Below are 23,384 nucleotides of genomic sequence, written 5' to 3'. Positions count from 1 at the left end.
TACTCATTCCTCTTAGTGTGTGCTCTCTCCACTGGGTCTGTTTAGTCATTGTGATATTTCCATTCAGAGAGAAGCCAATAATTTCCTAAAGCTTCTAAGAATCTGATCTCCCTTGGGAAAGGATATCTGTTGCTCCCTTTTCCATATTTTGGTTTTTGCCTCTGACACTGACCAGTGGCAGGATTGGAAGTGGGTGGGGATAGGTCTGGCATGTGGTTAATGAGATCCCCCAAATCCCAGGTTGAGCCATCAATCTCCCCTCATTTAGCAAATTGCCTCCAGGTCATGATTTGTATCCCATTCCTATTTCCATTCCAGTGGCCTTTATGTATATTATCTAATTGAGTCCTTATCACAACTCCACCACATGGGTTTTAAGAGCTTCATTTTATAAACAGGGATCTGAGCCTCAGCCAGGTTGAAGATCATGGTCAGACAATGGTTACCTGGCCAGGGCCAAGATTCCAGTCCAGATCTTTCTGACTTGAGACTCTGGGCCCCTTCGCATCATGCTGAGTTGGTCCGCGTCTCCGTGAGTCATTACATAACTGCAAGCGTCCTCCGCTCTTTTTATTAAAGCGTGGGCGTTCGTGGAGAGGGCTGCTAAAGACGGTGATGGGTGTGCTTCCTCGGCTTGCTCGGAGGGTAAAGCTCAACCAAATACACCCTGTGGACATGCCTGCCTTGTCCATGTGAAGTGAAAGGTGCTTCCTGCTTCTGCTGCAAGCCGGAGCACTGTGGGGTCCTGGTGGCCGCGATTAGGTCATCAGCAAGGAGGCCCTGACCTGAGGGAGGTGGCCTGGTTCTGAATGCGGGGACAAGAGTTGAGGTCAGAAAGGAGACCTCAGTCAAGGAAGGACCGATGGGATGATGCTTCCTAGCTGGCAAACAGCAAGACTCCTGCGTTTCCTTGGCCCCTCAGACTCTCCTCTTCTAACAAGAGGAAAGCGCTCAGCTCTCGGAAGGCACGGACGTCAGCGTCCGCATCAGTGTGGAGGCCAGGGGAAGGGCGAAGGCACGGGGTGATAGCCTTTGCTGGACAGCGCAGGGGACTCGGGTAGAGAATGTCAATAAGGAAGAATGGATGATGTCTACCGACCCCTCCACGGCCCCCACATCTGCCTCTGCTGGCTTCTCCTGTTGGGGGACAGACTTGGTCTCACACGGAGGGGGTGGTTGGGCAAATGCACGTTAAGTGACTGAAAAACCAAGTTGCAAACCGAGTTCGAAAACCATCGGCTTACGTGCTGTAGCCGACGGCCGTGGAAAGAAACCTCAGCACACGTATGGGTTCTCCCAGCATTGATACTGTTTTTGTTAGGCTCGTGCTGTGAGTAAAGCATGTTGCCTGACGTACTATCACAACAACTGATTTCCTGAAGAAGGAAAAAAAAAAGATCAAACACGTGTAGAAAATGCACACCCCATTTTCACTGACCGCAGGCAGTAGCTAAAAAAGGCAGTTTAAATGAAAAACAGTTACTTTTAGGAATGTAATTATGATTACAGACTTCTCTTCTAATTATTCCAACCTGTTAGGTTTAGCCAAGTCGGGCCAATTAATAAGCACAGTGGAGTGGAGCGTTAACTAAAATCTAGACTTTGGAGAGGAGAGTTAGGTATGTCGTGGTTCATGGGTTCGAGCCCTGCGTCGGGCTCTGTGCTGACAGCTCGGAGCCCGGAGCCTGCTTCCGATTCTGTGTCTCCCTCTCTCTCTGCCCCTCCCCTGCTCACGCTTTGTCTCACTCTGTTTCTCAAAAATAAATGTAAAAAAGAATTTTTTTTTTAAATAGGGAATGAAGTCAGTACTCTTTTATCGAGAGCTGGGTTCCAGGGCACGGCCTCAGGCAGCCTTCACGTGCCTGCCATCCTTTGCCCCTAACAGAACCTGCAAAGGTGGGCGGTGTTCGTCCCATTGTATAAGCTGGGAATAAAGAGGTTTGGTGAGATTAAGGAATGTTCCCCGCACAGGAGTCTGACCGGGTCTGTGTGGCATCAAAGCCCCTGCACTAGGCACTGCACGGCACAGCCCGTGGAAGACAGAGCTTGGGAAACGTCATCCCTCGTGTCCTCTCTAGAGCCACCTCCCGCGGGGAGTGTCAGTGGTTGGGGATGGGGCCGAGGAACACGTTAAGAATGCTGGAAGCCAGGAAACGAGTCCCTGTGCTACCTTTCGGGACCCCAAGCCAGCGAGCGGTAGCCGTTCTCCACCAGAGGTGAACGCCTCTTCACAGCCCGGTTGTCTTTTCCATTCTAGTCTAAAATCCATGCCGCGCGCAGCCTGAGCGAGATCGCCATCGACCTGACCGAGACCGGCACGCTGAAGACCTCCAAGCTGGCCAACATGGGGAGCAAAGGGAAGATCATCAGCGGCAGCAGCGGGAGCCTCCTGTCATCAGGTACGGCAGGGCCTCTCGGGGAGCGTGGAGGAGGCTCACCGAAGCGCGGCGCCCAGCCCAGCGAGGCTCCGGGCAAGGCCGGCCAGTGGCAGCCGCGGAGGAGGCAGCTTGGCAGGCTCACCGGGAGCTGGCTCCGGTTGTGAGACCGAGGTTTTGAGCCAAACGGGAATCTGAGAAAACCGCCCAGAGTGCCAGAGGGTGGGGGGAGATCCGAAGCAGCAGAACCAGGCAGCGTGGGAAGGACCGTCGGCCGCAGAAGCCTCTTGGGCACCCTCCAGAGCCTTCTGAATGCCGATGGCCGACGGTCAGGAGTGTCAAGTCCAAGGACGGGGTGGGGCATGCTTGTGTGCCCTTAAAGGAGAATTCTACCAAGGAGGGGGGCTGAAGGCAGGCTGGTGGTGCTGAGCGACCCTCCGCCCTGCTCTCAGGCGACCTCCTCAGGACTCTGGAAGGCCAGAAACTCCAGGCCTTCGGAGAGTCTTGCTGTCACAGAATACCACGTAGTGTCGAGCACCTTTTGCAACTGGGAGTCCCAGGGTCTGATTCCAAGTGTGTTTCTAAGAGCCCTGGGCAAGTCATTTTGTCATTGGATGCGAGAGGGACAGACTGGCTCTGCGTGTGAATTCGGACCGGCTGACGGCCAGAGTAGGGACGCCGTTGGCCGCGGTGACAGGAAGAGGCGGAGGTTTGCTGAGCGCAGGAAGCGGGAGGGAGGGGGTCATTGTTCGGAGACGTTGAATGCAGGTCACTCCCCAGGCCACAGGATCAAAGCCTGATTGTTCTTGGGGACAGTGTACTCTTGCCTCGGAGCCTCGAAGGAAAGCAACAAGTCTTTCCCCTCCCTCATCTTCCAGAGTCATTTTTTCTTTCTTTCTTCCTTCCTTTTTTTTTCCTTTAAGATTTCTTCCTGCCGTAACATTCTAGGAGTTGTCTGCAAATATTGCGTCCCTAGTGTCACCTCTGTTCTAGTGCATCCCTCTCTTTGATGCCCACCCCCACTGATGCTGTTTACCGAGCCCGCCCCCTGCCCCCCCCCCCCCACCGTGCCCAGTACTGCTGTCCCTCCGTCACACTCAGCCATAACTTCTCTGCTGCTCTTGCTTCCTCGGAACCCTGCTGATGGGGACGCCAGCCGGAGCTCATGGGTTCACAGAGGCATCCTGCCTGCCCACATCTCGGCTCCTCCCTCCATCAGCTTTGTCTAGATTCTTCTCCCCCTCGCCACAGTTCCCCTTTACTATACCTTCCCCTGTCGTTATTTCGTTGTTTGTCTTTGCACCTGGTGCTTCCGGAGTCATAGAAGACTGGAAGTGAAGATAGTCTCAAAGAGAAACAAGTAAGAATGAGCCATGAAAAGTGATGTTCTTCTAAGAACCAACTCCTTGGTTCACCAGGGTCTTTCCACAGCCCCGTCTAAGGACTGCACACAACAGCAGTAAGAGGAAACGGAGAAGGGCAAGAAGCTGAAGGGGTCTGGGCGGCCTCCAGGCCGGCAGAGTCCAGTCAGAGCCTCGACCCGGAGGACCAGGGGGAGGATGTGCCCCTCCCGGACCGAGAGGCCCATTTACTGGGGGGCTGGTGGAGCTTCAGCTCAGGGGCCCGCGCTGGCCAGGCCTTTCAGAGGGTTTGGGAGGGCCCAGCCACATGTCCTCATGGCATGTGGTTTTGTGAACATAGTACGTTTTGCATTCTTTTTTTTTTTTTTTTTTTTTATCTTGAAGTGCAGTCCACGTAAGTGTTATGTTAGTTTCAGGTATGTAATGTGGCGATTTCACCATCTCTTGAGCTCACCTCAAGTGTAGCTACTAGCTGTCACCATGCAGCTCTGTTAAGGTGTCACTGACTGTGTTCTCTAAGCTGTACCTTTCTTCCCTGTGACTTATTCCATCCCTGGGGGCCTGTGTCTCCCACCCTCCTTCTCCCATTTTGCCCTTCCCCCTCCCCTCTGACAATCACCAGTTCTCTGTATTAATGGGTTTGTTTGTTTCTTTCTTTTTTTTTGTAATGTTCATTTATTTTTGAGAGAGAGAGACAGAGCATGAGCAGGGGAGGGGCAGAGAGAGAGGGAGACACAGAATCCAAAGCAGGCTCCAGGCTCTGAGCTGTCAGCCCAGAGCCCGACGAGGGGCTCAGACTCCCAGGCATGAGATCATGCCCTGAGCTGAAGTCAGAGGCTTAACTGACTGAGCCACCCAGGCGCCCCTCAGTCTATTTCTGCTTGTTGTTGGTTTATTCATTTGTTTGGTAGATTCCATGAAGAAGTGAAATCATACGGTATTTGTCTTTCTCTGTCTGGTTTCTTTGACTTACCATAATACCCAGGTCCATCCATGTTGTTGTGAATGGCAAGATCTCATTCTTTTTTATGGCTGAGTAATATTCCATTGTGTGTGTGTATGTTGTGTGATGTACACACGCACACACACACACACGCACACACCACATCTTTTCTATCCATCTTATCAATCCTAAGTGTCCTCTATTAGTGGGCACCTAGGTTCTTCCGTATCTCGTCTGTTGTAAATAATTGCATTTTTTTCCGTAAATCCACTAAAATTATATAAGCTTCATGCCCCACAAAGCCTGGCTCTACTTCTGCCACCATAGGTTTACCATAAACGCCTCCCTGCCTCAGATTCTTCTAAATGTTTTCAGCAGTACAGCGAGGCAAATGACGATCATTTCTGAGGCCTCCAGCTTTACAGTGAAAGCTGTAAAAAATGCTGCTGTCTTGTCTCTAAGAAAAGGTCCTACAAAACCTGAGACCCACATCTCAAATTATGGCCACCCTCAATCCCCTGCTGAGTGGCAAAGGGCAGAGCCATAGTCAGTCCCTGTGTTTGTGCTCTAGACCCTTCTAACCCCTGGTAAAATCCAGAGTCTCTGCTTTGAGCCTGGGTTTATCTGCCCGCGGTCGTCCTCATCCAGCCACAGATGAGCCCCACCCATCCCTCCGGCTTCGTGAGGTGTGCATCCCTGCTGTAGTTTCTTAGCCATTTGGAAAGCCGGGTACTGTGCGAATTTGGCACGGTTCTATCCAGAAGGACAGTGGATTCTTCCAGCTCAGTTCTTAAACTTCGACGCGCATCAGAACCACGTGGAGGGCAGTTCAAACACAGATAGCTGAGCTCCAGTCCCAGGGTGTCTGATTCTGTAGGTCGGGGGTGAGCCTGAGAATTTGTATTTTTAACAAGTCCCTAAGAGATGTCGATGAGGCTGGTCTGGGGACCACACGTTGAGAGCCACTCTTCCTGCTGAAGAAGAGAGAGAAGCCTGAGGTGACAGTGTGGCTTTGGAACACAGAACCCAGGTATCCCCGCTTTCGGACCTGTGTCTTGGGCCGTCTTCTCTGGCCGCTCAGATCTGTGAGCCTGTGGGGGCACCACGGCGGTAACGTAACCGCAGCCACAGATCAGGTTGTGCCCGGGAGCCCCAAATCTCCTGACGTAGAACTGACATCACTCCGTCATCAGCAGATGAGATCCAGATTTTGCAGGTGAGAAAGCAATTCAGCTGTGTCCCTGCCACCAGCATAATAGAACAAAATAGTACAGTAGCAAATAAAGCATCTTTACCCCAAGATACAAAAGTGACTTTCACATGTGTGAAAGCTTCATGTCATGGAGTCTACTTGGGAGCTCCTGACGCAAAGACCTCGCCCTCCCCACTTGCAGAGGGACTCCGTTCGTGGGCACTGACTCCTCTGCCCTTTCCCTGCCCGCCCTCTGCCACACCGCTGTGCGAGGGGAAGGTGGGAGAGGATGAAACCGGGAGGTATGAGCCGTGCCCCAGGACCAGATCAGGCAGCGCGTCAAACTCTGCCCAGCCCTGCCAGCTGGAGCCTGAAGAAGTGTGCTTGATGTCATGCTGAGGCTGAGGGTCCGTGCGGACACCTCCCTCCCGTGACTTAAGAAGCCAGTGGAGGAGAGACTCCAAAAAGGAAAGAATATAGGCCATGAGTTAAAGGGAATTTCTGGTGTCCACAGATCTGGTCATCATTTCCCCCTGGGGGTGCTGATCGCTGCCCCTCTGTCTTGTGCGGGAACAGATGCCCTCAGCTGAGACCAGCCCTCGGCAGCCCCACCTGGAAGGGGGTGTTTCCCGTCACCCACAGTGAGGGCGTCCAGCCCTTGGCTTAAAAAACTCCACATGGGGCGCCTGGGTGGCGCCGTCGGTTAAGCGTCCGACTTCAGCCAGGTCACGATCTCGCGGTCTGTGAGTTCGAGCCCCGCGTCGGGCTCTGGGCTGATGGCTCGGAGCCTGGAGCCTGTTTCCGATTCTGTGTCTCCCTCTCTCTCTGCCCCTCCCCCGTTCATGCTCTGTCTCTCTCTGTCCCAAAAATAAATAAACGTTGAAAAAAAATTAAAAAAAAAAAAAACAAAACAAAACTCCACAGCCGGAGGGCGCCTGGGTGGCTCAGTCGGTTAAGTATCTGAGTCTTGGTCTCAACTCAGGTCATGATCTCATGGTTCATGGGTTCAAGCCCCGGGTCAGGCTCTGCACGGACAGTGCAGAGCCTGCTTGGGATTCTGTCTCTGCCGCTCACCGACTTGGATTCCCGCCTGCTGTCTCTTTGTCTTCCAAAAACTCCCGGCTGGCTAGTTTCCCACTAGTTTCTTCTTGTCCTTCAGTGACCTCTTGCCTGTTTCTCGAGAACTCCTTAGAAATGTGTTCCCCCAGATGGATGGAGCCTTGCTCCTGTAGGACAGCCCTGATTTTAAACACTCTTTTTATTACACTTGCCAGACACTACATTCTATTTCTCATTTAGAAAATACGATGTGTCTAATCCAGTATCCCATTTGATCAATTAGTTTCCCTCCTTCACCTATTGCCTCCTGCTTTAAAAAAAAAAGGGGAGGGGGCTCTAATAAATATTCCTTAAAAACATTTCGAGAACTGAGTCCTCATTTGAAAATCCTTTTTTGTACTTCTAGCTCAGGGCCTGACATCCAATAGGTACTCCAAACACGATTAAAAAAAAAAAATGTTTGTAACATTACATTTCCATGACTTATAACTAGAAACACGTACCTTCTGACCCCCAGCCTCTGTCAACCACCAATCTGCTCTCTGTATCTATGAGATTCAGTTCTGGGTTTTTTGTGTTGTTGTTTTTTTTAAGTTCCACATATAAGTGAGATTATACGATACTTGTTTCTCTGACATACTCCGCCTAACTCAGTGCCCTCAAGGTCCATCTGGGTTATCCCAAAAAGGTGAGATTTCTTTTTTTAAGGCTGAATAATATTCCATTGTACGGATATACCACATCTTCTTGATCTCTTCATGGACGGGTTGTTGCCATATTTTGTTGTAAATAACGCTGCCGTGGATGTAGGGATAGGTCTATCTTGTTGAGTTAGTGTTTTCATTCTCTCCAGATAAATACCCAGTACTGGGATTACCGGATCATATGGTAGCTCTATTTTTAAATTTTGGAAGAACCTCCATACTGTTCCCCACAGTGACGGCACCCGTTGGCATTGCCACCAACAGTGCACGAGAGTTCCTTTTTTTCCACAGTTGCCAACACCGGTTGTTTCTTGTCTTTTTGACTCTGGCCGATGTGACAGGTGTGAGGTGGTATCTCACTGTGGTTTTGCTTTGCGTTCCCTGGCGACGAGTGACGTTGAGTATCTTTTCATGTGTTTGTCGGCCATTTGCATGTCTTTGGGAAAATGTCTGTTCGGATCCTCTGCCCATTTGTGAATTGGGTTGTGTGGGTTCTTTGCTGGTGAGTTGTAGGAGTTCTTTATGTATTTTGGATACTAATCCCTTATCAGTTATATGACTTGCAAATATCTTCCCCCATTCAGGAGGTTGCCTTTTTGTTGTGTTGATGGTTTCCTTTACTGTGCAAAAGCTTTTTAGTTTGCTCTAATCCCCCTTGTTCATTTTTACTTTGGGTACCTTTGATTTTGGCATTAGATCCAAAAAAATCATTGCCAAAACCAATGTCAGTGGTACAGGATTATTGAAATTAAAATCTGAAAAATAGTAGTAAAAATCTTGCACGTGGTCCATTTTAAGGATCATCTATGTTCCTTTTTTAAAAAGTTTTTTAATGTTTATTCATTTTGGGGAGACTGCACGTGAGCGGGGGAGGGGCAGAGAGCGGGGGAGATGCAGAATCCGAAGGAGGCTCCAGGCTCTGAGCTGTCAGCACAGAGCCTGACACGGGGCTCAAACCCATGAACTTCGAGATCGTGACCTGTGCCGAAGTCAGATGTTTAACTGACTGAGCCACCCAGGCGCCCCTAGGATCATCTGTGTTCCTGGAGCTCATGGTTTCTTGGGCCTTGCCTAGAACTGTCACATGCCCGCCACTGATACTCTCCTTTGGAATGTACTGTATCACTTTTATGTACTGGCCTCAGACCTTGAAAATTAAATTTGTCAAATATTGTTCATCCTTGCTGTCTTCTATCCACTGTTTCACTCTTATCTATGCCCAAATTGTGGTGTAGCTGACCCTTGTAACACTGTAATATTGTTGTGGGATGAGCTCTTTGTTTAGCTCCCAAACCTTGCTTGGTGCAATGCACAACACTTAGAAAGCTAGAGCCCCTCTCCTCAGAGTGTTTCATACTGTTTATTGATGTTAACAGAGAAAATATTTCCAAGCTGTTAGTAACTTTGAAGGCTGTTTTCCTATTTAAAGGCGTGTAAATACCTTTAAAATTACTGACGTCCAGTACTTGGCATCTGAGGTATGAGTTGCTAAAGAAACAAAGCCGTGTCGTTGCTATTTATTAAAGAAGTTGGAAGTCTACATTTGCTAATGCCCTGAGCTACAGGGCTAGCATTAAAAAAAAAAAAGGTCCACGTAGTTGAAATGATTTATTAAGGCTTAGTGCTAAGCCCCCCACCCCAAATTCTTCAGTGATGATACATAGGACTCTCTCACATAAGATCTATAGGCCCCTGTCCCCAGGAGAGACCCTTAGAGGTAGTGAGCCATCCAAGCCCAGGAGGCAAGACCTGTGTTGGAATAAAAGGAATATACGTGTTAGGACACCAAATGCAGTTCACACTGTGTAGGAAGGTTATAGAACCCATATCCCAAGTTCATTTGCGGAAAGGCCCTGGGGACCAGGCTCAAAAAGGATGTGAGGACCCTTGTCCCCAGAATACATCAGCTGAGAGATGGTGAGGTCTTCGCAGAGTCCACCTGCAAGAAGGGATGTCGAGGCAGCTCAGGCTGCCAAGCCAGGCCGACAGACCCGCTCCCCCTGCCCTCCACGAGCCGGGTGCTATCTTGGCCTCGTCACACGCCGTGCGTGGCTGGACGCTGCGTAAACCCCCTGCCTGACTGCTGTGGGCACTCTTCTCTCCGTCCTGGGGGAGCCTGCGGGTTCCCTCCAGATTCGCCAACACCTCTCCTCCATTGCTTTTGCTCATTGGTGCTTCAGGTGACTCGTTTGCAGAGGCTCAGACAGAGTTACAGAGAACAACTATGAATTCAAACCGCTCGGTTATGATGTTTTCAGAGTTCAAAAAAAAAACACAAAGCGCCTGTCATCTTTTTTGCGGGACTTCAAAGGGGTTTGTTCCTCTCTTCCCTTCCCCCATTTCTTGGTATCTCCGAAAAGATTGGAGAGGGACAGAACATGTAATAACCAAACAAAAAACAAAGAAAACAACAGCTGTACTTGTCCTGGTAGCTGAACACGCACAGCCCGTCCAAAAGTGGGAGAGCGCGTAGGCTTGTCCTAAGCATTGTTGGGACGACTTGCCAGAACGGAACAATTCTGATGTCAGTGGGGCATGTAGGGGCTGAGGGAGACCTGGTTTTGCCCTCAACCTTTTTTTTTTTTTTTTTTTTTTTTGAGAATGAGAGAAAGAGAGAGGGTATGCTGTGCACAAGGTGGGGGAGGGGCAGAGTGAGAAGGAGACCCAGAATCCGAAGCAGGTTCCGGGCTCTGAGCTGTCACCACAGACCCCAACATGGGGCTCGAACTCACGAACCGTGAGCTCATGACCTGAGATGAAGTCAGACGTTCAACCAGTAGAGCCACCCAGGCACCCCGTGCTCTCAGCCTTTAAAAAAAGGTGTTTTTTTTAATATTTATTTTTGAGAGGGACAGAGTGTGAGTGGGGGAGGGGCAGAGAGAGAGAGGGAGACACTGCTGTCTCCTGGAGCCCAAACAGGCTCCAGGCTCTGAGCTGTCAGCACAGAGCCTAACGTGGGGCTTGAACTCATGAACCGTGAGATCATGACCTGATCGGAAGTCAGATGCTTAACAGAGCCGCTGGGGCGACTCTCAGCCTTTTTAAAGAAAATGGTGCACAGCTTGCTTGGGGAATACCTTGTGTTCTGCAGGCCCATGTGGCTTGTCTCATTAACCACCCGGACAAAAAAATGGTACTGTGTGTCCCCTCTGAGATGAGACAAGAAGACTGGCACTGGCTTCGTGACTGAAAATCCAGGGGCCATAAGCCGCGCGTTTGCTACAAAACAAAAGGATGTGCTGTGTCTATAAATAGGAGCCGGGCCGGGTGATTAATGAGTTGGCGGCTGAGTCCTCTTTGTCGTTGTGATCAGCAGGATTGCGAAGCATGTGGTGAGGGATCTTTGGTTTAAACAAACAGCGCCGGGGCAAACCCTGCCGCCGGCGATCACGCCCCAGCTCTGACACTCGCCGTTCTGGGGGAAAACATGTGCGAAGCGCGGGGCCCTCGCTTTGCCGGGGATCCGTCCACAGGCATTACTCACCCGTTCTCACATTCTCATTCTCTGAGTGCTGGCACTTCCTTCCATTGTCAGGAAGTTTATTAATAACTAATGTAACAATGAGGATGCCAGCTATCTGACATCTCTCCCTACAGAGAGCTGATCTGATAGGCGTCAGCCAGCTTTACGGTCACGGCTGTATTCAGGTCAACACACATTGCCTCGCGCCGGTACAAATCACATTGTCTTTTGGTTTGTGTGGGGTTTTTTTTTTTTCTTGTTTGTCTTCCTTTCTTTCTTGCTCTCACTCTGTCTCCTCCCTGTGTCTCTCTCCAGCCTCTTAAAGTTCTCTGGTAGCAGCTCCCTGCCTCCTTTTGGAGGATTCCAGGGGTTTTAATTTGGGCCATAACCTCCGTGCTCTGCAGGCGGGCACAGCCACACAGGCCCTGCCAGAGGACTGGGGTTCTGCCAGGGTGTGCTCACGCCGGACCGGGCAACCAGTGAGGGGTGACACCTGTCCTGTGGGATGGCTGTGTCTGGGCTTTGCTTGAGCGGGATGGGCCGGGGTCAGAGCTGAGAAAGGAGGGAGACCGATGGTCCCTTTCTGCCCGCCTGTTAGGGGAAAAGAGCCTGAGTAAGTCATTTACAGTGATCTCTTTCCGCCCTTGGGTATTAGTACCGAAAGAATAGTAAAGAGTAAAGAGAACCCGAGCAGAGTAAGCACGTATAACCTAAGCAAGCTCCTGTCCAGCGCTGAAATTTTAAACACTGGAAAATAAATACCCGTGTGGTCCCTCATAGGCATCGCTGTGTTCCCATTCAGCCCAGCGCTTTCGATGCCGCCGCGGAATTAGAGTCTGGGAGCCGGAAAGATCAAGCCCCTCATTTCACAATGTAAGAGAAAGGGGGAACCATGTGAGTTACCCATAAACAGTAGTTTGAAATGGATAGCGAACTCAATATTTTTATTAGATACTGCTGCTAATTTTTATAGTCAACTATTCAGCCCCCCCCCTTATATTTGTCCTCTCCACCCATTGTCGAAAGTGCCCCTGAGCAAGTGAAACGGCCACACGGTAAAACTGTCGCAGAGATCCCTACCCGCCACCCAGGTGCTTCCATTCCACTCCTCGTTCAGGTGGACTATAATTGCTGAGCCCGCTGAGAAGTTGTCCAGGCATATGTTTTTCACATTAAAAACCCCCTTTAATTCTTGGAGGTGGTCTCCAGAGGTCACACGTTTAACCCGAAAAATCCGCAGTGTGACAGCATTTCCCATGGCCTCTCAGGACATCTTTTGTGTCAGGAACTCCTAACTGAGGACTCATAAGGAAAATGCCTGTCTGTTCGTCACGAGGAAGAGTCGAGACCTCTCCCTCCTATTTGTTCCCGAGGTGTCAGCCAAAACTTTGCCTTGCAGCTTTTCACAGATCGGCTGGGAATACGCTTCTTCATTTTCTTTTTCCTTGAAGACTGAAACAAGACAGATTGTCCTTTCCTTTCCTTCCCTTCCTTTTAGGATAACAGATTTCTTTCTTCCTGGGGGGACTGTTTCAGATTTCCCCGCTTTTCAAAGAGGAAAGCACCCCTTCTGTCTCCCGAGATCAGGGGGCTCTTAGTCAGGATCCCATCTGTGTGAAAAAGAGATGAGCCACAGTTCCTGACAATGTGTTCTTCAGGGGATGGTTACTCACATCCGGTGCCGAGTGGCCCAGGGTCTTCGGAAAGATTGGAGCAAACTCTCCATCGCAGCTGAACGAGGATATCCGTGCATGTGTTTGCCGGCTGGAGGGGAGCTGGTGTTCCCCACCCCCACATCCTGCCCCAGGCAACTGGCTGCCCACCGGGTGAGGTGTCCCCCGGCTGGGAAGTAGGAAAGTGAGGGAGGCTGTTCCTCCAGAGCCGTGGGACAGGTTTTTACCACATCTCTGCCGGGAACATCTGCGGCGCTGGTCCCATGGTATCAGTAACGCCCTCAGAAGATTGCCAGATAGGCACCAAAAGCGACTTTCTGGCCTTGAACGCATCAGGCAGGTTCTCTGGCTGTGGCTGGATGGATAGGAATGGTCCTCTGTGAGGTCCGGTTTTTCCCTCTTCCCCCACCTAAATTAATCCCTACATTATTAGTGACCTGTTTCTATCAAAATTCTTTGGATTCAGGTTGAAACATAATAGTAAAGAGCCAAGGGGCGCCTGGGTGGCTCAGTCGGTTAAGCGTCCGGCTTGGGCTCAGGTCATGATCTCGCGGTTTTGGAGTTCGAGCCCCGCGTCGGGCTCTGGGCTGACAGCTCGGAGCCTGGAGCCTGCTTTGGATTCTGGGTCCCCTTCTCTCTCTGCCCCTCCCCGACTTGTGCTCTGTCTCTATCAAAAGTAAACAAATGTAAAAAAATAAATAAATAAATAAATAAATAAATAAATAAATAAATAAATAAATAAATAAATAAAAAATAAATAGCCCAACCCGAAAGATTGTGTTTTCAGTCTCCTGCAAACATACAGTTGACAGCAATAACCAGGAAGGCTCCCTGGGGCGCTGATCTGATTGGCTGGCAATGGAGCGCAGAGAGCATTTCAGCTGATTAGACTGGAGGTGATAGCTTCCTGGGTGGATTACCTAGTCGGCCCTGAGGTGACGGCTCCCTCCCGTATGCTGTTCCCTCTCTCCTTCAGGTGGCCTTGCTGATCTCCGGCCTCTTCCTCATAGGCAGCTTTTCACCACCCACCCCACCCCGTGCCCTCCGAGGGTCGGGCCTCAGGTGACATCGAATCACCTGTCTCCTCCACCACCACCCCCGCCTTGCTCACCGATGCTTGTTCTTCAGTGGCTCACCCGAAGAACCCCTCGGCTCCTTCTCCCCCTTCCTGCGGCCTGCGTTTTAATCCACGCGGGATGTGGAAAGAGTCTAGGGGTGAAAGGCAGATATGATTGCGCACCACACGGTTCTCCTACTGCAGCAGCCCAGCAGTGACCGAGACGGAAAGTTCCTGCGCCCCTCCCGTTTCCTTCCGGGTGTGAGGCGGACCAAACAGAGCCACCCAGCTGGAATCCCAGCCCTGCCTCCCTACGTCCTAGTGACCTCTTCTGCGAAAACGGGGATGATGTTTTGGTGAGGGTTGTGTGAACTGTAGCACAGGGGAAACTTGTGTCAGGAGTCTGTGAAAAGCTACTCCCTCCCTGGTTCCCTCCCCACCCCTCACCCCCACCCCCCCAGTGTCCTGATGGACAGAGCAGTGGTAGTACCTGCCTCCCACCAGCCTTGCCCGCCTCTTGCCTACCCGCTAACTAGCCTTCCTCTTGTTCAATTGGCGTGCCAACTCCCCATGAAGGCCAGGAACACTGTTGAGTACAAAAACTAATGCTCATGTAACATCTGTTGTGTTCTAAGCTCTCTCAGCATGTCTGAGGCATTCTCTCATTGGTTCCCCCCAACTTGTGAAGAAGGTCCCCTTTCCGTTCCTGTACCTTAGGGGAGGAATCGGAGGCTGAGAGGCCTCGTGTCACGTTGCCAAGGCCCGGCGGCTAGTGCGTCGCAGAGCTGGGACACAAGCCCAGACCTGCTGACTCACCCACTGGTTTGTAGACTTGCGTCTTCTTCTCCTTCTGTCTTCTGGGTGTGTTTTCTGAAGAATATTCACCTCACCCCTTCCAGAAGCGTGGTGCTGCTTCAAACTTTGGACAGCCGGGTGTTAACGAATTACTTGTCTCTTTCAAAACACACTCCCATCGCCGCCGCTTTCTTTTTTGCTCCCGTACGGATTCATCATGTGTGTGGACAGCCCTTTCCAAGTAGCACTTGGCTACTGTTGTGTCGACCCATAAAGTCTGAAACCTTGCTCTTCTCGGATGGTTCCAACCACCCTCCTGCTTCATTGATCCCAAAGATGGCTCAGAGTAACTGCTTTTTTAGCATCCAAACTTACACACGTGTGCTTTGGTCTGTCGATAAGATGGAGAGGTAACCCGGCCCTTTCAGCGCTGGTTGATAATTAGAAGTTCCCTTCCAGTAACTGAGCGTGGGACCAGAGTTGGCCTAGTTGGCCTAGTGTTATCCTTATCCGGAGGTGGGGCTGGTCAAGAGGAGGGAGGTTGACACTGTGTGTAAGGTTACTTTTGTGACAATTGAGGAAAGGACTGAAGGAGACAAGAGGGAGGTACTTAAGTAAGCTGTTTGTTAAGTAATAAATTCCCCGTGTTTGGAGCCATCTTGGAGGTTGGTTAGTTGGTCATCTTCTGGATGGGGACATGATGGCTCCAAGAAGTTAGTGACCCCGAGGTCTGACACCATTTCATAGCAGACACGTGATGGAAACCCAGTTCCTTCCTTGTCGATCACTGCTCTTCTGAAAGATAGCAGCTTTACTTCTTTATAGCTTCCAAAAGGCGAAACTAGCAACCTCAGAGTGATCCATTCGCAAAGGCGTATAGGTGTTCAGATAACCAGCAATGGGTAAATCATAGCAACAGAGAACTTCTGTATCTTTCATCAGGTCAGTGATTTCTCCATCTAGAATCATTCTTTATTCATGAACCTTTCCGTTGTAAGACTCCCGTTGACCTCCCGAGGCCCTTCCCTGATTGAATTTCTTCCTTTCTTCCAGAGTCATTCTCTGTCGCTTGAGGAGAGTAAGAGTGAATCCGTGAATCCCAACCCACTCGAGGCTCTCTTGCTGGCCTCCCTCGTATGTGTCCCCCATGACAGGAAATGCCCAAGGGCACCTGTGGAGGGGGTAAGAAGCCCCTCGGCATCACAGAGACCTGGGGCTCCTTCCCCTGATGCCCCTGAGCTTCCCTCTGTGGTACTGTTACTTGGGTACCCTTGCCACTGGGCACTTGGCCACTTCATCTTGTGGTGGCCATGTTTGCCTGGTTCCGGGTAACAGCCCCACAGGCTCAGAACCCTTCCCCAAGGGTTTCCTTTAAAGAAACATGCCCTGGGAGCCTCTTTTCAAATGCATAAAACAGATAAATACAGAACTCCCTGGCCCAAGGAGCCTGGAGTGGGGCCCCTGAACCCCGGAATCTCCTTGACCTTGTTCCCACCCCCATGTGCAGTGGCTCCAGAGGCATAATTTGCAGACTCAGGGGCTCAGGAAACAGTTTGAAAATACTGCCTTTGTATGCTGAATTGCAGAGTGAGGTCTTTTCTTGAGCAAGAAGGAGGAGGTAGTTTCAATGGTCTCTTTCTTTCTAGTTCTACTGTGTGTTTCACTCCTGTTAAATCTACCCGAGATCTTGAGGACTTACCTTTTCCAGGCACAGTGATATGTGCGTGGTCTCGTTTAGTCTTCACAACAGATTAAGGAGGGCGGGTCATTTGCCCAAGGTCGCACAACTCATGCATGGTTTAGAGCCCATCAAAGCCAGATCTGTTTTACTGTCTACTCACCATCCAGTTACCGCTAAAAAAAAAAATCTGCATGGCCAGTCCAGGGCCAGCTCAGTTACTTTGTAAAACTTTTACTTGGTATAGTCCTCATAAGGCAATTTTCAGAAAAAAGGCAGGAAGCAGAGCCAGCCAGTGTTGGTGGTTTCAGATAAAGATAAGGGCCTCTTGAGCCATCCACTCTGTCTTATGTGGGTTTGGTATTTGGGCTAATTATAATAAATAATAATAATTTAAGTGGCGCTAATGAGCCCTGTAATTCAGCACCAAAGCTGAGAGACCAGATCATCCAAACATGTTGTACTTTGTCTCCCAGAGTCCAACGTTCCTGTGATTTCTGCCATCCTTGGACACACTGAATCCTCAGACTTAATAAATCATCATTTCCTATCGAGGGGTTAGGCAGGGGTGAAAAGGAAAACAGTGAATTTTTCACTGGAGCTAGAAATCCTTTAATCTAATTGGGTCCAGGTTTCCCCAGGCCTGTTTTTTTAATTTATTTTTTACATTTATTTATTCTCGAGAGATAGAGACAGAGTGTGAGCCGGGGAGGGGCAGAAAGAGAGGGAGACACAGAATCCGAGGCAGGCTCCAGGCTCTGAGCTGTCAGCACAGAGCCTGAAGCGGGGCTCAAACCCACGAACTGTGAGATCACGACCTGAGCTGAAGTCGGACACTTAACCGACTGAGCCACCCAGACGCCCCAGGCCTGTTTTTTTTTTTTAAATCTGAAGTCTGACTTCTTCCCAACCTTTACTTCACATCGTTACTAAGCTTTAGATGATGGAGCAGAGGGAAGCCCATTAGGTGTCCCTGTGTCTTCCATTTTGATTGGTGACTGCCGCCACGAGAACCAGATTAAGATTAAGATGCCGGGCAACTGAGCTGTGCTTCCTTGGGTGGGTGTACCCTAGAGGTAGCTGAGTACTGACGAACGCAGGGTAATTGACCTACAGAGGTAAGAAAACCCGAGCCGTATCAGAAGGGGAGACTGCGGTATTGTCCCAGCGATGTGTTGCGTGAGTGTAACAGCTTAATGTCTGACAACCATGAGGAAATGGGAGCCTTAGTAAGATTCAAGGCTCTTTGTTTGGGTTTCCGATTGAACTTGGAGTCCTGCAGCTGAGCATGACGAAACCTGGGGAAGAGCTGCAAAAATTACTGAAAGTTTGGAAGGCAGGTTCTAGTAACTTCTAGGTGCTCACAGGTACGAGTTCTCTTTACCAGGCTGAACTGCACTTTAATTATAGCATCCAAGTTTATGGCTGATGACATTTATGTGTGTGTTTGTTCCAGCTCATATTTATTAGCTACTGGGGAGGCATAAAGGTGGTACATTCCTGCCGTGAGAGATCGTCTCTATTTCAAGCTAAGATGGGGTGGGGGAGAAAAGTAAAAAGCCCAAGTTGGAGTCAAAATGTACTCAGCCGTAAGACTTTTTGAGTATTAGGGTTATAGGAATCTACCTGCATGGTAACTGAGGGGTAACTGAGGGGGTAAAAATGGGGTTTCTTGCTGAAAGACTAAGTAAGAAAGTATAGAATAGTGTATTTAGAGGGATGATGTGAGTATAGCAGAGCTTTGTGACACAAAGGCATGAAAGACCTTTCTAGACTTAGGATTCTGAGATGCTTTCTTTATCCTTGGAAGAGAACAGTTGAGTCTAGCGATTTCAGTTGCATTGTTCTCACATCTGTCATCTGATCGCTGAATTATCCCAAAATGTTCCATATGGAAATACAATCCCTACCCACCTCTCCCCAGAAAATCCCGCTGGAGCTTTTACTGGGATTGCAAAGATTGTCTTGTTTAATTCCTGGAGCACTGGCATCTTTCCATCAGGCTTCCAATCCATGACCATGGTAGACCTCTTCATCGTTCCTCCGCAGGGTAGAGTTTCACTGTAGAGATCTCGCACATCTTTCACTAGACTTACCCCTAGGTATTCGGCGTTGTTTGGTGCTCTCGCAAATGGTATCGTCATCCAAGCCCCTGGAACGCATACCTGATAACACCTGTCTGTCTCTGTGGGCATGAGAAGCAAAGTAATTACGAGCTTGTCCATTCCCAGGGCATCGGTGGGCCTTGTTGGAACCCACCAAGGTAGAAATGCAGAATAGCTTCACTGCTGGAAACCCGCTTCAGAATGCAAAGACGGTGGCCCGGAAAGTGTTTTTTTGGTCCAACCTACATTCCTCCGGTTGGCATTCTAGCTTATTTTCCTTTCGAGTTTGGTTCACAGTTTGCCTTCCACCAAGATTTCATATCTAGCTGTCTGCTGCTTGAATCATCATGCAGATACTTCCACCCTGTGTGGTAAAATACGTATAACTTTCATCAGGAGGGATGGTGCTCGTGATCCAGTATTACGTTAAAAAATATATAATGAAGATCAAATTTTATTCTTAAAATCTATGCACTGAGATAAAAAGGTCAAAAGAAAAAAAGTGTAACGGTGGTTATCTCTGGGGGACTTAACTTACAGACTACTTTTGTACATGTCTCGATTTTCAAGTTTTTTATGAGAAACATGCAACCTCTTTGAACGTTTTATTCTTTTTTTTTTTTTAATTTTTTTTTTCAACGTTTACTTATTTTTGGGACAGAGAGAGACAGAGCATGAACGGGGGAGGGGCAGAGAGAGAGGGAGACACAGAATCGGAAACAGGCTCCAGGCTCTGAGCCATCAGCCCAGAGCCTGACGCGGGGCTCGAACTCCCGGACCGCAAGATCGTGACCTGGCTGAAGTCGGATGCTTAACCGACTGCGCCACCCAGGCGCCCCTCTTTGAACGTTTTAAAGGGAAAAAAGGAAATTAAAGGTGTGCATTCAAATGACTGGCTTGGACTGAACTTCCCCCTTCACTGTGTAAAGGCTATCAGAACACGCTAGTGAATTAAGACAGGTATATACCATGTATCTTGAGATCATCAAGAAAAAGAAACTTCTTTTTCAGGGGTGTAAATTTCCCTGCCAGTCCTCTGGGCAGCTGTAAACTCCACTGAGGGCCAAGAATTGGCTCCTCGCACCTGGGACTCAGCAACACCTGTCTTATGTCCCCCTCCCATGATTCCTGGGCGAGACCCACCTCCCCAGTATGGGCTCCAGGGAGGTTCTCCGCGGTCCAGATGTGTCTCCCCCTTCCGCTGCTCTACTAACCCCACTGTTTATTGACAGGTTCTCAGGAATCCGATAGCTCTCAGTCGGCCAAGAAAGACATGCTGGCCGCCTTGAAGTCCAGGCAGGAAGCTCTGGAAGAAACTCTGCGCCAGCGGCTGGAGGAACTGAAAAAGCTGTGCCTTCGAGAAGCTGTAAGCAGTTCACGTTCTGTGCGTGTGTGTCCTCCTCTGTCCTCACAGAGTTAGAAAAGGCAAAGCTGGGGATCACACGGACAGCATAAGAGGGAGGCGGGACCTCTCCTGGACCACAGATGTGGGACACTCACAGCCCCGCCAGTGCTCTGTGACGAACAGGAGTGGGCCTTAATGAACCACTAGGACAGCAATTAAAGTGGCTCTGCCCGAATCCTCAAGGGGACCCCACTGGAACCCAAATGACCGTAATGGCAGTCCCGTGTAAGTACTCGGTGCACCATAGTTTTATAAGGCGTCTCCTCCTGTGATACTCGCTCAATGGAGAGACTGGCTTGCCACCATGTAACTAAATTTTTGTGCCTGAGTTTATGGCCATGGTGGTGCTTGTTTGTCTTGATTATATTTCACATTTATCTTGGGAAACCCTATTGAGAGACCTCGGTGGAGATCAGCGAGGAAACCAAGGTTTCACTTGATATACGATCCCCTTTAAAACTCATGATCTGGTGTTCCTTTCACTTTTTCTTTAAATGGAGTCTTAGCCTGGTGAGATTTTTAAATTGTACGGAAAGCAATGCTTCCTCAAGCCTCTCTCTATACACCAGGCTCAAGTTTCCTTGGGATTTTGGCCCTGTGCCCCCCCCCCCCACTGTCTGTATTTGTTTAACATTTATTTATTTTTGAGAGAGAGAGAGCACGAGTCGGGGAGGGGGCAGAGAGAGGGAGACCCAGGATCCGAAGCAGGCTCCGGGCTTCGAGCTGTCAGCACAGAGCCTGACACGGAGCTCGAACCCACGAACCGTGAGATCATGACCTGAGCCGAAGTCGAACGCTTACCCAACTGAGCCACCCGGGCACCCCAGAAAAGTTGGTTGTTTAATTCATTACTGTGCGGGGCCGGGGGGGGGGGTGGTTGCGTACGCACACACATGGATGCGGGCACCCTGCGGGGGGGCGACCGTGCTCGGCTTAACCTTATACAAAGAGCTCTGTTGGTGAAACAGTTCGGAATGGGAAGCAAAAGAGGTTCCTGAGCTGACGAGTGTCCTCCCCTCCTCTCCCAGCCCCAGTGCCTTGTCGCAGGAAGAGTGAAACAAGAGGCTATAGAATGAGATCGCATTACTTTTCATCTTGGCTTAATTGCGCGCTGGCTTGATTTAAACCCGAGCCTGCTCGAAGCCGACCTACATGAGCACAAATGCACCGCAAAGCTTTGGAAAGCAGCCGGCCCGGCCAGGGGATCTGCTCCCTGATAGTCTTAGCATTAGCAACCTTTTTATAGAGACTGTGCTGAAAGCAATGAAAAAATATGGGCTTGGGTGTCTGTCTGCATTTAATAATTTGTAAAGCCTTGTTTTGTTTTTAGTAAAGGAAACGTCCCTAAACCCAGCAGGGAATCAGCATCCGAAAATTGGAGAAGCCTGTCAGGGCAAGGTTAGCATGCATTATAAAGGTCTCACTGTCTCTCTCAAAATAAAAGCAAAATAAGGGAAACCGAGCTCCCGCTTCTTAGAGCGTCGACACCAGCAAACAAGTTGGTGGAAGAAATAACCTCTCAGGAAACAGATTGCTTCTGTGCTTGCTCAGCCAGTCTCCCGACTCCCCCGCAGCGAAGGGGCGGGAGAACTTTCTCAGTAACTGCCCTGCTCTTTGTCTGTGTCGCACACACCACACGCCCTCAGCTCCCTCTCGAGGAGCCCCGTTTGTCCGCTGGGGCGCCAGGCGGCCCGGATGCCGCGCAGTGCGGCAGGATGTAAGCAACGTAAGAGCAGAAGGAACCAGGCCGACCCCTCCACCAGAGCTCAGCTCGTGAAAGCGCCCCTGCCCCGTGAGGGTCTGGTTCCATGTGAAATCAGACGAGTCATGGAGAATGAAGGGCTTGACTCAGACGCCTTCAAGGGGATGGTGGGAAATCAGTAGCCTCATTTTTGAATCCAGTTTGGTGCAAAACCACAGACACTTCGGGGTTCTAAGTCAAATGGCCAGGTTAAATCACCTTCCCCTCCTTTTTCTAAGTTTCGACGTAAAAAAAAAAACGAAAGTCCTAAGAATATAAAACCCCCAGTGTATTGTGTTATTTATAGGCAGGCTTTTAGGGAAGCAGATAAAAATGTTGCAGAATAAACACAAAACTACTTTGGAGACATTTGAACTACGTTCCCTGTTTTAGAAAACAGGGAAGAAAATCGCAGAGCATTTCAAACTCAGTAGTTGGCCATTATGTTGTGAAACGCTTACAGTGAGGAGTTAAAAGTCCAAGAGTTCATTTCCTGGTCGCCTGAACACAGAAGGAAAGAGACCCAGGAGAGGGAGCTGCCTGTGCTTATACATTCACACACACACACATACACACACACACACACACACACACACACCCTAGTCGCACACACACCCCACTGCATCCACATCCACAGCCTAGTGCACATACACACCAGTACACACACACCCAGTGCACACATACACTCCAATGTATGCACACACACATATAGCAGTGGGGAAAGGCCAGATCAGTCCTCCTATTAGAAAGTGGGTCCAGATGCCTGGGCGGCTCAGTCGGTTGAGCGTCCGACTTCGGCTCAGGTCATGATCTCATGGTTTGTGGGTCCAGGCCCCGCGTCGGGCTCTGTGCCAACATCTCAGAGCCTGGGGCCTGATTCATATTCTGTGTCTCCCTCTCTCTCTCTGCCCGTCCCCTGCTCGTGGTCCCTCTCTCAAAAGAAACATTATTTAAAAATTAAAAAAAAAAAAGGTGGGTCAACACCTGGGGTCCCACATCTGGGGCTGTCACACCCACCGGCCACTCATACTGGGCTGCCTGCACAAAAGCTCTTTGTGCAGACGGACAGCCGAGCTCTTCTTATCAGAGCGGCCCCTGGAGTCTCTGTGCCCTGTAGACATGGACTGACGACTGGCAACCCGGGGCTGGGCTTTGCCTGGAAGTGGACCCTGTGCAGTGGAGATGCACAGTGGCTGTCCCACGTTCCCCTGGTCCCTGGAAGTGACCCCGTGCTGTTGATGCCCTGGCTCTACCAGTGGAGTAGCCACTGACTCAAATCTGATCTTTATTCCCAGACGTCATCCCTACAATGGAGCCTAGTTCTAATCCTGAATCATCCACAGACCTCAGCGTCAGCCAGGATCATTGTCACTGTGGTGATCTGTCAACTAAATTCAGTGTCCTAATACTCACACAGTTAGATTTCTAGAGCTGAGAACACACAACAGATCTTTTTTAATGCCCTTGACAGTAACATAGATTAAAGTTTCAGTTTCTATTGAAACTCTAGAAATCCCATTTCTATTGATTTTTTGGTTTTGGTTTTGGATTGTTTGGGTTTGTTTTGGGGTTTTTTGTTTTTTGGGTTTTTTTTTAGAGAAAGGGCGAGCGGGGGAGGGCCAGAGGTGGGGGGTGGGGGAAGAGAGAGAATCCCAATGCACAGCCTGAAGCTGGTCTTGAGCCCATGACACTGGGATCATGACCTGAGCCAAAATCAAGAGTTGGATGCTCAACCGACTGAGCCACCCAGGCGCCCCAAAGCACATCGGTTCTGTAAAGAAAGGACTGTTCTTACAGTTTTTCTGAGACATGAAATTGTGTTTCAGGAGCTCT

At 49.8% G+C, this 23,384-nt stretch overlaps 1 protein-coding gene across 5 annotated transcripts in view; it reads left to right on the top strand.

Annotated features, from left to right (window-relative positions):
- FRMD4A (FERM domain containing 4A) overlaps positions 1–23,384 on the top strand; it is a 616,540-nt gene that overhangs the window by 559,025 nt on the left and 34,131 nt on the right. For all 5 annotated transcript variants that reach the window (XM_043563478.1, XM_043563479.1, XM_043563484.1 and 2 more), the window contains 2 exons: positions 2,258–2,399; positions 19,638–19,771. In XM_043563478.1, the coding sequence (XP_043419413.1) occupies positions 2,258–2,399; positions 19,638–19,771 (276 nt within the window). The remainder of the gene's footprint in view (positions 1–2,257; positions 2,400–19,637; positions 19,772–23,384) is intronic.

Source organism: Prionailurus bengalensis, chromosome B4 (assembly GCF_016509475.1).
Source record: "Prionailurus bengalensis isolate Pbe53 chromosome B4, Fcat_Pben_1.1_paternal_pri, whole genome shotgun sequence".
NCBI classification, from domain to species: Eukaryota; Metazoa; Chordata; class Mammalia; order Carnivora; family Felidae; genus Prionailurus; species Prionailurus bengalensis.
Note: the sequence above shows the minus strand (reverse complement) of the source record. Positions and strands in the feature narration are given on the sequence as shown.